The 15,984-nt window shown below is 37.0% G+C and overlaps 1 protein-coding gene and 1 long non-coding RNA gene across 2 annotated transcripts; both read right to left on the reverse strand.

Annotated features, from left to right (window-relative positions):
- Positions 1-9,530: 9,530 nt before the first annotated feature.
- On the reverse strand, positions 9,531-11,716 carry LOC137740107 (uncharacterized). The gene is made up of 3 exons (XR_011069136.1): positions 11,598-11,716; positions 11,178-11,228; positions 9,531-10,250 (listed from the first exon to the last, which is right to left on the reverse strand). It is a non-coding gene; the product is annotated as an uncharacterized lncRNA (long non-coding RNA).
- Positions 11,717-12,142: 426 nt separating this feature from the next.
- LOC137740108 (uncharacterized) lies at positions 12,143-14,245 on the reverse strand. Its single transcript, XM_068479915.1, has 4 exons — positions 14,008-14,245; positions 13,291-13,380; positions 12,655-13,175; positions 12,143-12,503 (listed from the first exon to the last, which is right to left on the reverse strand). Exons 1-3 carry the CDS (start codon positions 14,156-14,158, stop codon positions 12,685-12,687), a joined length of 732 nt encoding a protein of 243 aa, XP_068336016.1. The 5' UTR covers positions 14,159-14,245; the 3' UTR covers positions 12,143-12,503; positions 12,655-12,684.
- Between the last annotated feature and the right edge of the window lie 1,739 nt (positions 14,246-15,984).

Genomic DNA, 15,984 nt, shown 5'->3' on the forward strand with positions numbered 1-15,984 from the left:
TGCAATGCTCTTAATCTCTTGCACTTTTTGCGACAAAAGATTTTTACGGATATCACTATGAATAAAGAGGGAGTCTTACCATCAATTGCCATATCATTTTGTGCAATTAAATATGGAATAAAGAAAACATGTTATAACCCTACATAGATGACTTGCTCTGATGTAGCTAATGCAGGAGGAACCAAGGAGTCTTAGGGAGACAAGGATAGATGGTCTGGGAATCACTAAATCAGGGGTAACAGAATCGCTCGACGTCGTTAATCATGGATTCACTCGTACTACCAAGCCAAATGCTTAATTTTATGAGGAGGAAACACTCACACTCACTTACTTCAATTGCACAAAGCAAATATACATTTAATTGATACAAGAGATAATTAAAACTAAAGAAAGTATATTGGAGTTGTAATGCAATCTAATAAAAAGCATGACTTTGATAAATAAGAATCCACCAACATCCACATTTGATATAGGAAATGTACTGCATCAAAATGGGATGCCTTTATTTCTCCTTTTGGTTTGAGAGAGGCCTTTGGTTTTATTTTTTGTTTGAGAGATGCCTTTGGTCATTCACATCAATTTCAGGTTTATGAACATTTACACGACTATCATTAATGGGAGGAAGAAGTTTTGTGCACTCGATCATTAATTCGAAGCAAAATTCTTCTGAAACAAGATTTGTATATATATATTTTTTAAATACTAGCAATGAGCCCACATACTATGTGTCCGAGAAATTAACAGAGCGGGAAGTTAAAAATATAAATAAAAAAAGTGGTGAAATAGTTATCTGTTTATCATGGAGATTAACATAATGGGAAGTTAAAAAAAAAAAAAGTGGTGGATATTATAAACTTGTTATTTAAGTGTGATTGTGTAAATCCTAAATTAGATTTGACTCTAGTTATTCTTCCCTATTAGGACTTGTATTCATTGGAGGAGAAGGATTTCTTCTCTTTCTTATTACTATAAATAAAGGCGTTGCGTAGGGGAATAACACATCTTCTACACAACCCTACAAACACATATCTCTCTATATTTTCCATGTGCCGCCGGCCCACTCTCCCATGTCAGTTAAATATAGGCCACAACACGTTATCAGCACGCTCCTACCGCTGCCCTTAGGAATCTGATGTGGAAGTTTTCTGCATCAAACCAGTTCATCAATATCATCGCGCAATCAGGTTCTTTCAAAACAACGGTTTTTATCTCGATATTTTTGTAGCTCTGATAGCATGAACATTCAAGATAATGCATGACCCAACTTTACGTTTTTTGAATTTTAGATTCTACATAAATTGTATATGCATTATATCCATAATTGTTGAATTATGTGAATTGATATTGCCATGAATTGCATCAAATATGCTCATGCATTAAATTATATATTAAATATGCATTGAATTAATTTAGAAATTGAAAAAATTATTAAAATATGGATTAGGGTTTCGTTCTAAACCCTTCCACCGTGTGAGCCGTGGTTGGTGAGTCGCCAAGCCGTCAAGCCACTAGCCCCAGGCCTACAACTTCTGTGGTTGAGCTGAGCCACGAGACCACGAAGCCAAAGGCATGGGTTTCTGGCCTGAAATCCAAAAAAAAAACTCGATGCATTCCATGATGTCTTCTCCTTTAGGGGGGGCCTACAGCCCAATCCTGAAGGGTTTTTGATCAAGATTCGTTCAAATCTCATCGGTTTTTCTTCGAAATTCGAAGTTAATTTTTCTAGGGTTTCTACAAATGTTGAGAGTCTCTACTCTCCGTTTACCTCTATAGGTCACTGTCGATTGGCTTCAAAATTCCAAGTTAATTTTTCTAGGGTTTCTACCCACAGTTTTTTTGCCATGATTTTTGCACCATGACACGGTCGCCTGAAGTGGTGGCGCCGGTCTCTATCTCCAGCGAGTTCACCCAGTTAGCGCTGGGGTGTTTGGTCCAAATTCCAAGCCTACTTGGGCTTGGCCCGTTCTCGGTAAGCACCAGCCCTTTGGGATTTGGAGCTTTTCTCGGCCCTCCTTGGCCACGATGTTTCCGTATCTTGGACCACAGAGGATCACAGCATGCGTGGCTATTACAGTTTCCATGCACCAGATCAGAGCCCGTTTGGACCTCTATCTTTGGGCTTGCACATGCAGCCCATTTTCTGTGATGCTAGGCCTGCCTACATACTAGGCACGTGCCTACCCCATCCCAGTTTTAGGCTTGGACCTCACGACACCAATTCACTCAGCCCACCCATGGGCTTTGGTCTAAATTTTTGAGCCCGAGTTTTAATTGCCTATTGTTTTTAGGCACTTTTGGGTTTTATAATTTTTCACCCACACTTTATATTTGGCCCGAAATCCAAATAATTAATTCAATTATAATTCTAGACTTGAAGTTCCATTTGCATATTTTATTGTTGCATATTTTTGTATATATATTTGTGTTTGTCTGTAAGAACATATGAACCTGAAGGTCATAATTATTTCGAAACCTGAAGTTTCTAGAAATATGCCTTATTTGAAAACCTAAAGTTTTCCTTAAAAACCTCACCCATGAAAACCCGAAGTTTTTTCATGAAAATTTAAACCAATACATGTTTATTAGAACCTGAATGTTTTACTTCTATGTGAATGGATTGATTTTTTCTCCATTACACTAACCACATCTTGTCCATTTATTTTGTGATAGGAACATGTCGAATTTGAACAAACTTGACTTTACCGTTCTGGAGGTATGTGGAAGAAATTACCTCAAGTGGGTCCATGATGTCAAGTTCCACCTTACTACAAAGAATTTACGTCTCGCCATTGAAGATGAGACGGACAACCCGGTTGGCAAAGCTGAGAAAGCCAATGCCATGATCTTCATCCGAAGACATCCATGACGCACTGCAAACTGAGTACCTTGTTGAGGAGGATCCACGTACACTTTGGGTCGTTTTGGCTGATCGTTTTGATCACCAAAAAGACATCTTCTTGCCTGATGCAAGACATGATTGGCAGCATTTGTGCTTCCAAGACTTTAAGTCTGTGAATGAATATAATTCTGAAATTTATCGAATCCAATCACTTCTCAAATTTTGTAACGAGACTTTGATCGAAAATGATCTCCTGGAGAATACCTATTCGAACTTCTCTGCTATTAATATTGTCCTACATCAACAATATAGGGCTCAGAAGTTCACTAAGTTTTCGAATTTGATATCTGTTTTACTTTTAGCTGAAAAACAGAATTAGTTGTTAATAAAAAATCAACAAGCTCGACCTACTGGGTGATTGCTGTGTCTAAATCACACTATAACACAAATAAATGCCCAAAACGCCAAAATAGGTGTGGTAGAGGAGGCCAAAAGCCACCCGATCAAGGTCAACAGAGCCAATGCCCATCTAAGGGAGGAAACCGAGCCTAGAAGCTCCCTAACCTCGCTACCAAGGCCCCAAACTTCAAGAATAAGGGCAAAGCACCTGAAACCATGGATGCAGACATGTGCTATCGTTGTGGTTCAAATGACCATTGGTCCCATGTTTGCTAAGCTCCCCATAAGGTTGTAGCTGAATATCATTCTCGTCATACGAAGTTTGAATCAAACTTTGAGCAAGTGGATGAACCGAATAGTACCAAAATGGAGGTTTCTGACTTTCAGGAGGATACCACACCTATGGAAGATTAGAATCTTAGATATAAACTATTTTCTATTGAAATTTAGACAACGGGGCTGAATTCCACCAAGTGGCCAAACCCCTCCTTGTTTTTTGGTTTAATTTTGAACAAGTTTCCTTTACGGATTATTTGTTGGTGATTTGTTTTTGGATATTAATTTTTTATTAATTACCATCCTTGCATACTTAAATTATTTTGAATGGATATTTGTTTTTAGAACTTTTATGCATGTGACCGATTCAAATTAATTTTTATTTATAGGTATGACTAGTGGGAAAGTTAGTTGTCTGGCAGATAGTGCAACCACGCACATAGTTTTGCGTGAACGTATCTATTTCACTAACTTCATACATAAGAATACACCTCTAACAACCTTCTCAGGCCCATCCAACCTGATCAAAGGATACGATAAGGCACGTATAATGTTGTCCAATAGCATAATTTTGACCATTAATGAGGCACTCTATTCTCCGCATTTCGGAAGAACGTTGTTGAGTTTCAAGGACATTAGAGACAATAATTACCACGCTGAAACCTATGTAGAAAATGGAGTTGAATTTCTATGCATAACTTCTTACAAATATGGTCAGAAACGTATTCTAGAGAAGATGGAGCGTATCCCAAGTGGTTTGTATACTATGACCATACGTCCTATTGAAAGCCACTATGTGGCCGACCTTACCTCTAGGACCTTGCACGAAATTACACTTTGGTATGATCGTTTGGGACACCCTAGACGAATATCGATGCGCCGTATCCTCAAATCATCACATGGGCATCCATTAACCCGAAATTTAGGTTCGATTCAAAGAATCGCATGTCAAACCTGTTGTATGAGAAAACTTATTATTAAGCTTTCTTATGACAAGATTTATTCGAATCCTCATATTTTTCAACAAAGGATTCAGGGGGGACATTTGTGGACCGATTCACCCTTCATGCGGACCATTTAGATATTTTATGGTTTTGGTTGACGCTTCCACATATTGGTCACACATGTGTTTATTGTCCACAAGGAACACTGCATTCTTCAAACTATTGGCTTAGGTTATCAAGCTTAAAGCTCACCACCCTGATTATCTGATCAAATCTATTTGATTGGATAATGGTGGAGAATTCACATCTAAAACTTTTGATGACTATTGCATGTCGGTTTGGGTTGAAGTTGAACATCCAGTACCTCATGTTCACACCCAGAACAGCCTAGCAGAGGCATTCATTAAGCGCTTACAAATGATTACTCGATTGTTGGTCATACGTACTAAGCTCCCGATTGCTGCTTGGGGCCATGCAATATTGCACGCAGCTATGTTGGTCCGCTTGAGGCCTATTGCGACCCAACCATATAACGTCTTTCAGTTGGTTACCAGATACGAACCTGACATATTGTATGTGTGCATTTTTGGTTGTGCGGTCTATGTGCCGATTTCGCCGCCCTTATGTACAAAAATGGGGCCTCAGCAAAGGATGAGAATCTATGTCGGATATGATTCTCCTTCAATTATTCATTACTTAGAACCTTTGATAGGCGATCTGTTTACCGCTTGTTTCGTAGATTGTCACTTCAATGAGATAGTCTTCTCGTTGTTAGGGAAGATAAGAACGTCAACATTCTTGAAGAATGACTCGAATTATTGTGGATGACTCCCACTTTGTTTCATTTAGATCCCCGCACCGCTTAGTCTGAAACTTAAGTACATCGCATAGCTTAGAGCATGCCAGATGCTTTCACCGATATAGTGCGAATGACATGATCATATATTCCAGCTGCGAATGTGCCTGTAAAGATGGATGTACCAAATGTACGATGGACTTCCCTCCTGGAGGCCTGAGATGCCACTTTGGCCGATCTACGTACATTAGCGGCTAGCCAATCATCTGGCCCCCACTCCCCCCGCCCCCCACCCCCCACAAAAGCATAGTAGACCACTTGGTTCAAAGGATTCACACCCCCGGAAGAGGAAACCCACAACATATGCATCTGAAAAACCTACCATGAATCTGACTGTCACCTACTCATTCTATCCAACTTATGAGGAAATTCTAGATTACGGAAGCGTCCTTGAAGAGACGAATTCACCTCCCGAGAATCGTGAGATTTCGGTCCATTATGCTAGCTTGGATGATGTTTGGTGTAGAAATGAGATGATCGTCGACGATGCATTAGTATATGCAGTAGCTACTGAGATTATGTTGAGTGATGACATTACTCCTGAAGTATACTTGCTTGATCTTAATGTACTATTTTCCCTTACAATTAGGAGCATTTTTCCCACTGGATTTTTGCTACCTAACGAGGTTTTGACGAGGCGCCTACCTTGGGTTGATCATATCCCTGATGACGTCCCCTAAACGTTTCATTTAACTTTGCATTACTCACTCATTTTTCCTTAGACTATATATTTTGTCCTTACTCGGGTTTTTACCATAGCCTTTGGAGGATAATGATTTCTTCTCTGTGTTATTATTATAAATAAAGGCACTGCGTAGGGGGAATAACATATCCTCTACACAACTCTACAAACACATCACTCTCTCTATATTTTCTCTGTGCCGCCGGCCCACTCTTCCCTGTTAGTTAAATATAGGCCACAATAGTGGATAAGTTATCTGTTTATCGTGGAAAGTGATGAATAAGTTATCTGTTTATTGTGGAAAGTGACGAATAAGTTATATGTTTATCGTGGAAATAGTGGATATGTTATCTGTTTATCGTGCAGATTAACAAAGTGTGAAATTTGAGAGAACATAGTGTGAAGTTAAAAAAAAAAAAGGTGGTGGAGAAGTTATCTGCATATCGTGGAGATTAACATAGTGTGAAATTTGAGAGAACAGTGTCAAGTTAAAAAAAAAAAAGGTGGTGGAGAAGTTATCTGCATATCGTGGAGATTAACATGGTGTGAAATTTGAGAGAACATAATGTCAAGTTAAAAAAAAAAAGGTGGTGGAGAAGTTATCTGCATATTGTGGAGATATTTTTTGTTTGTTTCTTTTTAAAATACTAGTAATGGGCCCACACACGATATGCGTGCGAGAAATTAACATGGTGGAAAGTTAAAAAAATTTAAAAAGTGGTGGAAAAGTTATCTGTATATCGTAGGGATATGTTTTTATCTTTTTTGTGTGTGTTTTAGATTTACTTTGATGACATGTGAGTGAGGAAAAAAAAAACCAAAATTTTGTTGTGCGAAATTGATTTTTTTCCTGCTATTTTCTTTTAATTATGCAAGAAGGGTTATCGGTTATTGGTATTTTTTCTCTTTTAATTATACAATTGAAGAAAATGAAAACTAACGAAAAGTCCAAAAAAAAAACTTTAGTTTTAATAAAAATGGACAAATAACGGTGTAGTGAATAGTATAAAAAAAATGTAAAAATATGATTTTTTTGTTAAAAATGAACAGTACTGAAAATATGTCGTTAAAACTCCCTTGAAGAAAAGCTTTTTATTCAAGTGGCTCTCCAATCGTATAGTATTTTGCTCGAACCATTACCGATTTTCTCATAGAAGTGAAATTCTTAAATAAACGCCCATATTTTTACTATATATTATTATTATTTTCTCGAAAAATAAGAAGAAAAAAACAAATGCACATATTATACGTAGAGTAATTTTTACTTTACTATTTTAAGTTTCACAAAAGTTGCATTTTGTTACAGTTACGTATTTTCATCATAGTTTCATACTTGAAATTTGGTTTTATGTCATTTTTATACGTATGTAAGTCTATCCCTCAATTACTGTGGCAACTTTGGCCCACCAAAAATTTAAAATTATTAAAAACAAAAAGAAAAAAAAATTAATAAAGAAAATCTATTTTTCGAACTTGGATCCTTTCCTGAGCTCATCCAACGGTCCAAGTGATTTGGTTAGAAGGGATCCCAATCCCTATTTTTCTCCCATACAGCAACCAACCCCACGCCACCGCACACCCCCGTTCGCATTCCCCCACCACGCAATCTCGCCCTCGTTTCTGACCAGCCGTTGGTCGAATCTGCGATTGGCTTGAAACGAGGCGGTTGTCCGATGCACATTGGTTGACCACGAATTCAATTTGACCCACGACCCGACCCGCTTCATCTCTTGACCCAAAAAACAAGCCTGACCAACTTTATTCGCCGAATCTGCAATGTTTACAATAAGATCGAATCTTTTGCGCTTGTTTTAGTAGCTGGCCTCTCTTTACCTCTATAATTAATTTATCCTTTATGACAATAAAGTTATAAAAATGAAATTTATTAACACATGGTCTTCAATTACGTTGGCAATATGAGTTAACTCTCAATACGCCATCGTACTGATTTTCAAGCATACACGTAGATAACAAATGGGTGATGCGTGAACATGTGTGTTCTTTTGGGCTTTCAAACGAAGGACAACCTGTTCTGATACTATGAATGAAGTTGGACTTCTATTAAAAACCAATTAGCAATATATAGAGTAGTCTAACCTCTTATAAACATGTTCAAGGTCCCTCCTCTCATCAATGTAGGATTCATTCTCAACACGTCTCATCATGTGCGACGAATTTTCAAGCTTAACACGTGAACAACGCAACTCAGGTGACGTGGAGCACATATAACTGTTAAGTTTCACACATGAAACAATTTGCTCTAATAACATTAAAGAAGTTGAAGATTTGAACTCGTTTACTATGCCCGTAACATTGGCTTTACTGGCAAGGGCCCAGGGGTGGTGTGTTCTTCGTTTTTTTCTTTTCATTTTTAGTGAATTTGCATTTTTGAATTTGCTGTAGAAGTTGGGAGTAGTGGCCGGTGTTGTGGGTGGGATTAGGAGGGGTTGTGACGTCAGGCGCGTTGAAGGTAAAGAGATTATACTTGTGTTTTTTTTTTTTTTTTTTTTTTCAATTTATTTCAGATAAAACTGAAAATTCAAGAAAATATTTTAAAACTTAGGCGTGAAAACAAATTTATTACCCATGAAATAAAATTTCTTATAATTTTTTATGCTCCCCAATTTATTGTCTAATATGTGGAGTATCTGCTTAAATATCTGATACTTAAAAAATTCCTTCTATGACACGATATATTACCATGATGTCGTTGTATGCTAACATAATTAAAATATGTGTATTTTTATTCTAATATTTTTATTTTCTCGTCACAAAAATGCATAGTGATATACTCATACCATTTTGTTGTTATCTTTCTAGTCACACGGAAAAAAATCTATGTCGAAATTAGTGGAATATCTGGTACCGTACACACTGATAATGTGCTGCTTATCTGTCATGCAACACTGGAATTCTCCACACCAGTGATCATACACTGTTTTCGTACACACTCAGAAAAATGGTGCCTACTTTGCGACCCCAAACACATGCAGATAATGTGGTTGATTGAGTAGGTGGTCGGTTTAAAAAGCATACAATCATATGGGACCGCGACGGCCATTGCATAGTGCAAAGGCAATGTAATTTTGCTTATTGGAATGACATTTTAACTTGTTCGCGCGGAAAAAGAATTAGATAGATTACATATATTGTCACAGAGGAGTCAAACAATATAATGTCATTTGGAGTGAGATTAACAGGTGACATTGCGTTATTGGACTAAGACACTACTGTAGTGGTGTTCCCAATTCAGTTAAGTCATTCTCGTTGATATGAGATCCCCTTTTAAACTCAGCTACTTGAAGAGGAAGAACGTTATATTTGTGCCCCAATGATTCATCAAAGAAACACCAACATATGCAGATTCTGCACTGTTTGCGCAGCGCTCGATCAATGTCCAAGAAGCACAACGAGAAGATGTTCCCTTATTGGCGTTATGCATTGTTCATTGCTGCCATTGTTGGTAACGTTTGTGCAAAAGTTTCTAATGTTCCACGAACTATTTAAGCTTTTAAGTACAGTAGAAGCGAATCATCTTCCCCAAGTCCAAAACTTATTGGCTAAAGAAAAAGCATATACATGGCCTCTCTTTACAAGTTTCTTAACAAGAAGCAAATCCAACACAAACTAAAGATAACATAGGAATTAAAACAACTTTTCTTGGTTCCCATCAAATATCCCCGGTCCAAAAGTAGAAATTAATAACTTGGCAAGGAACGGAAATTGCATCCATATGAACGAGGCAACTGGAACACTGACAAGCAAAATGCTTGGAATAACAATCGCTTTTTTTCTGTTAAGCATCATGTAAAGTGCACAAGAAAAGGCAATCATCATGGTTGCGATAGATAAAAAGAGGGTGAAAAGACCTATTATCATTTTTGTGGGCAATGATTTGAGGAAATCATCTTCAGAATAGCGTGATGTGAGAATTCCCAGAAACATGATAACTGAAGTTGTGGAAGAAAAGAGTGAGACTGCATCCGAAACTATAAAAGTTGTGAATACCTTTTGACTTAAGAATGTAGGAAGACCTGTATCTCCATTATTTTCGCCAGAAACTGTGAATGCTGCGGCAAACATCATGGTAACAATGAGGGCACCTACAACTATACAAGAAGTTGATGTGTTTTTCATTGATTCTTCTGCCTCTTTCCCCAATTCTTTATGGCTCTTCATAAATACTTCACGTGGCGTCATATGATCTTTATTTATAGATTCACGATCATTGCGATCTACAACACTCTCCACCTCCTGCATTTCATCCAACCAAAGAACTATTTAATGATGTGACTGTGAAGTACATCTCTTCATATCCTTGAACAATATTTTCCCTTTGAGACACCATTATGAAGTACTTATTGTTATTTGACAATGCGAGTTTGTAAGTAACAACATATACTTAAACATGATAATATATATGTATATACATGAGCGCTCAAACTCTAACTGGTTAGTAAATTAATATGACGTTAATCACTAGTTTAGGCTCACTCCACAGCTAACCACTAGTTTAGGCTCACTCCAAAACAAAACTTCATGATCCAAACTGTTCATTTTGAAAATCATCATTCGAAGATCACCCATACAAAATATTAGTAAAAAATTGGAAATATAAACATAAACATATATAGATAAATAGATAAATAGTCACCTTGAACCATGTCATTGAGGAAATACTTCCTACTGTATGTAGCATATTATTGCCAAACTTATCAACGAGGCCGACAACCTCACTTCTTTTCATTTTGGTCAATTTTACTACATCACTTTGATCGGAGTCATCAAAGGCATGTATAAGATTATAAACTTTGTGCTGACGACATTCAGTGGCAACTTGGAACAAGTTCTGTCCTTTTTCGTTCCGAATTAAGGTTAAGGCGAATGAGGAAGCTTTGCATAAATGAGTAATATACTCCACATGCCCTTTTTCTGCTGCTACGAACAATTCTTTGTTCAAGCATACGATTTGGTCAAAATCCCTATTTTCTATCAAATTCTCAAACATGAGGGGTAGAAACTGGTTGACTCTCTCATGCATCAATTTCATCCGATATATACGATTGATTCCTAAGTTCATTGAAACAAATAAAAATTACAAACATTTTAAAATATAATATTGACTATTAATTTAACAATAATAATAATTCCTCAATTTAACGATAAGAATATGTGGCCTACCCAAAAGTTCTGGGAGCTTCGTCACCAGTCCTCGGATATATAAACCCAGTACTGCAATGCAAGTCCAATATTATGGCCATAAACGTTGGTTAATACACACACACACACGCTATAATAAAACAAGGGGAAAAAAAGAAGAAGGAATGAAAGATAGGTATAGGACAGTATATCAGCTAGAAACAACTTGAGCTTGTAGTGGGTTTGGCTTGTAGAAGAAGCAAGTCAACACTTAGCTTGAGCTAGTTAGACAAACCAAGCTTGAGCAGCGTGATAGTTTGTTTGGCTAGACTCAGTTATAGCCATAAGTAGGAAGTGTAAATACAATTAAGATGTTCATACATGTATATTTGTAGTAGCATTATAGAACAACTTACCATGGCATTAACAAAAACCAAATCGCAATTCAAACACGTAATATACCTACGGAAATGAGACTCTGATTCTCTTTTTGGTCTGACACATGCCTTTGATCACTCTGAATATCGTTGTCGATGGGAGGAAGATCTTTTATGCGTATACCTATCAAGAAAAGAACATAAGCCCAAACATATTAATCGAATCAAAAACTTCTGAAGCTAAGTTTTTTTATGTTTTGTACTCATTCAGTACTTCTAATTGGATAATTACTCTATCATAAGAATGTTAATTGCTATAAATGTCACGAACCAAACATATATAAGCCTGGAAGTAAATGATATATATTACATGGCTATAAGTTTCGAGCATTTTTTTAACATTCCGAAAGAACTCGGCCCTTAAACCAACATGGGACATTGCTATAAGTGTTATGCTCGTTCATTTGTTCTTGCTCAATGTCTTGGTCTTTTTCATCCTCTAATGGGCGCTCTTGAGGCCTATCTCCTTTAGGCCCACAGACAGCTCTATCTTATTTTAATGGTCCAACAGGACCTTGTGCTAACACAGACATATATTGTTTTTTTTTTTTTTTTTTTTTTCAGAAAATTAGAGTCCGCTTAATCAGTTATTTGTTGCTGCAAAAACTGATTCGTTAGATCAAACATGGGTAAACAAAACACTAACTACAAAATCTGTTGATGTTAATCTTTTGAACATAGTAGAGCTAAAGGATATTTATTGTGGAGGGTAACTCTGAAAATTGCAGTCATGGAATAAAGGCATATATGAGGAGCAAATAAAAAGTGGTATTGTACTAACCGTAATACATCAAATTTTCCCAGAAATTGAGCCGGCATCCACTTAAGCAAGCAGAACGGTTACTAGCCAATGTTAATAAGGGAAAATCTCCGTTGTAGTCTTTACCCATGCCCAATTGTGAATAACGCTGAATCAAATCCCACGCAATATCTATATATAATAGAAGTGTGAATAAAAAAAAAGAACATTGTGAGTTTGCAGAAAAAATTTGCAACAAAAAAATTCACACGGGCAAAGAAGATACAAGGCAGTGACATTACTAATTGGTCATGTTTGAAAGTCGATCGATTCTATCCCTTACCAAATCTATGGAGGTGAAAACCGAGAGAAATTAGTTGAGCGGCATCCCTAACGTGTAGAGTGTCGTGTGGAGTGACCGAATACAGATAACGAGCCATTCTTTCCCATTTGACAACCTCTGAGCCTCGACAACTAGAGGAGTCGTCCTGTTGCCGATGGTATTGGCAGGTAAAATACTAAGTAACTTGTCGTTCTTTTCAACCATGCTTTTAGCTACGTCCACCCTATCTTGACAAAATGTTATTAAACGAAAAAGTGCTGTCAAACCAAGATTGTCTTGTATTTCCAAGTCTTCCTTTGTCATTGACTCCACCAGCTGTTTTATGATGCGCACCCTACTTCTGAAATTCCAGAGGGCGTAGTGAAGAGCTGTACCGCCACCTGGAATTCTGTCATCTGAAATTCTTTCACTTCCGAGCTCGTGATGGTTGCGAAGTAACTTGATCGCATTATCCCAATCTCCCGACTTCACAGATTTGACGAAAGTTTCCCGGATATCATTGCCACTGTTCTCATCATGTCCTGCGTGCCATGTTTTATATACAAATTCTAACATTGTTAATATAACTTCTCTTAGCAATCGATACAGATTTAATTAGTATTGATTAGAATTATATACAAGTCTTAATATATATACCTCCAGTGCGCCCTTCCTCCTTTGCCAACTCTGGGATGGCATCATGTTGAATGGTTCGTGTTGGATACGCTTGAACAAGTATCCTCTCGTCTGAAAAAGGAAATCTTGGTGTTCAGATATTACTATTGTAAGAATATGAGCATTAGTATGAGTCTGTGAATTTAGTTCTTGAATTCAAGATTGAATAGGAAGTCTTGTTGGGAATGGATTTGTAATCCATGTTGTTCTGAAACACCTGAGGAACAAAGATATTGAACTACTATTTGAATAGAATCGGTTTTCTATATGGATTTTAATAGGGGAATCCTTATAGAACTTGGCTACGTTGTATATATAGTGGCCTCTGCTCTCACAGTTTGCATGCTCTATCATCGGACTAAGACCTATTATTAGTTAGAGCAAAAGTTAGAGCAAACTGATTATTGGAGAGAGGAGAAGGTGCACTGCTTGTTTGCTGCAGAACTTGGACATGGCTGCTTCTTCTAGTTCGTCTGCAGGTAAGTTTCTTCTCTGTGCTACAGGATTATGAATTGGGTTTTGTGTTTTGATCACTGTGATTAATATCACATGTTTCTGGTATATGTTTGTGCTAACAACCATTCAATTCTCAATTTGCCTTTTCTTTTTCCTTCTTACAAATGCCTGTGTTTGTGAGAAGTTCAGCTGGTATTGGAGAATAATCGTGCACACATTTCTACTTATCAATTTATGTCGTACCTCTTCCGTCTGATGATTGATCACGACCTGGATTCAATTTTTCTAACAAAGTATCCCATGCTTCTTTGGCCGTGGTTGCGCTCTTGATAAATTGATACGTATCATCCCCGCAAGAATTCTGGATTGCATATAAGGCCTTGACATTCTTCATCTTCCAAGCCTTAATTTCAGTTTTTTTTTTCTTCTGCTGTTTTGATAATTGGTAAATATCCCTAGTGAAAATAGGAAAATGAGAATATATGACATAAGTATGAATTTAAATACAATCTAATTTCCAAATAATATGAATATCATAGAACATACATCAGTTGGAAAGGGGTCAATAAGAGGCGGTTTTTTATATGTGCCTTCGACAATATCCCAAAGATCTTCTGCCATCAAGTAAGTCTTAACCCGAGGACTCCAATCGTAATAGTTCAAGGTTAAGAACTATAGGAACAAAGGAAAAAAAATTTGAAACAAAGGAAGTCTAAGCATACCTTAAACGATGGACACATAAAAAAGTCAGTGACGAGACGGCCCAAATGTGATGACAAACTTGAACAACCACCAAGGCATGTAAGGATAAGGGCTCTGAGAAACCATATACCCCCGGATGATATCTGCAAATAATACTCGTCTTAGAATCTCAACAGGAATTTGGGGCCAATTCGGGATTTTAGCTATGACAGAGATTGGTGATGATGAGGCGATGCAAATGAAGGAGGCAAAGAGGTTGAAGGAGACGAAGAACAGAGATCGTCTCGATCTGCACATACAAATCACGATCAAACCCCAACTTCAAAACCCGGCAATGAATTTCCCCTCCCCTTCCATCTGCTTCATTACTTTGGCGCAAGCCTAAAGCGCTAAATTTAAGGTTAAATGATCCGACCCAACACCCATCTCCTGCATATTGTTGTAAATGTGTTTAGCACGGACGGGGAAGACACGGTTTACGCTCCAGAAATGTCCACAACAGACACTGTTGTTTTTTTTTTTGCACTCTCTACTAGAATTCTGCGGAAAGGTAACCTGTTGATCGCACGTAACTATGGTTCCATTTCTCACCCCAAACACAAACAATTTGATGATTGAGTAGGTGTCGGTTTAAACATCATAAATTCATTGCTTGTGGATTGACTATGTCAGGACCACAAGTAAGAAAATGTACCATGAGCTTTGGCGACTTCATGAGTGTAATGTCTTTACTGTAACAAAAGAAAGAGAAGGAAAAAAAATAAAAGGGGAAGTGTAATCTCACCGTTGATGTGATGGATGTCCTTCTTTTTCTGGTCCACTTATATTCTTTTTATTTTCATCTCTTTACGTGATCTAGAACTCCAAAAACACATAATTAAAGAAAGGGATTGAGAAGAGTTACTACTCAATCCACTTAGTTGACCATACACAGAATTTTATGCTTATAATTAAAATTGTTTATATTATAAATTGATCTAAAAAGATTATCTCTACAAAAAAACAATTAAAACTAAGAATGTTTGATCAGTCAATTGTAGTGAATAAATAAACGGTCCGTAACTTATTTAAGAATCCATCCATCTATGTTTTACAATTCGATGACCAAATAATCTCATTTTTTAATAGAATTTTTGTAGAGATGATCTTAATACAATGATCTATAATATGAAACTTCATGTCTATGATAAACCGTTTATAATATAGACTGACCAAACATCATGTTGTACTCCATAAAGGTAGGCGAAGTCCATCGACTTTGCTGAGATTGATCGTTCTTGTTCTGTAAGACAAGAAAAACCTAATTCGACCTGGATAATATGAGTTTACTATATTTTTGAATATTCCTACAATCTAAGGATTAGGGCATGACTCAAGTAATCACACTCCTAAATGAAACAATATATAATCCTAGATATCTTTTTAGATTCTCTTAGTTTAATAGGGACTGTATATTCTAAAAAGTTTCTCCCGACTAGTATAAATACTCTCATGTAGAGTAGATTTCTAGTAGCAATT

This window comes from Pyrus communis, chromosome 7 (assembly GCF_963583255.1).
Source record: "Pyrus communis chromosome 7, drPyrComm1.1, whole genome shotgun sequence".
Taxonomy (NCBI): domain Eukaryota; kingdom Viridiplantae; phylum Streptophyta; class Magnoliopsida; order Rosales; family Rosaceae; genus Pyrus; species Pyrus communis.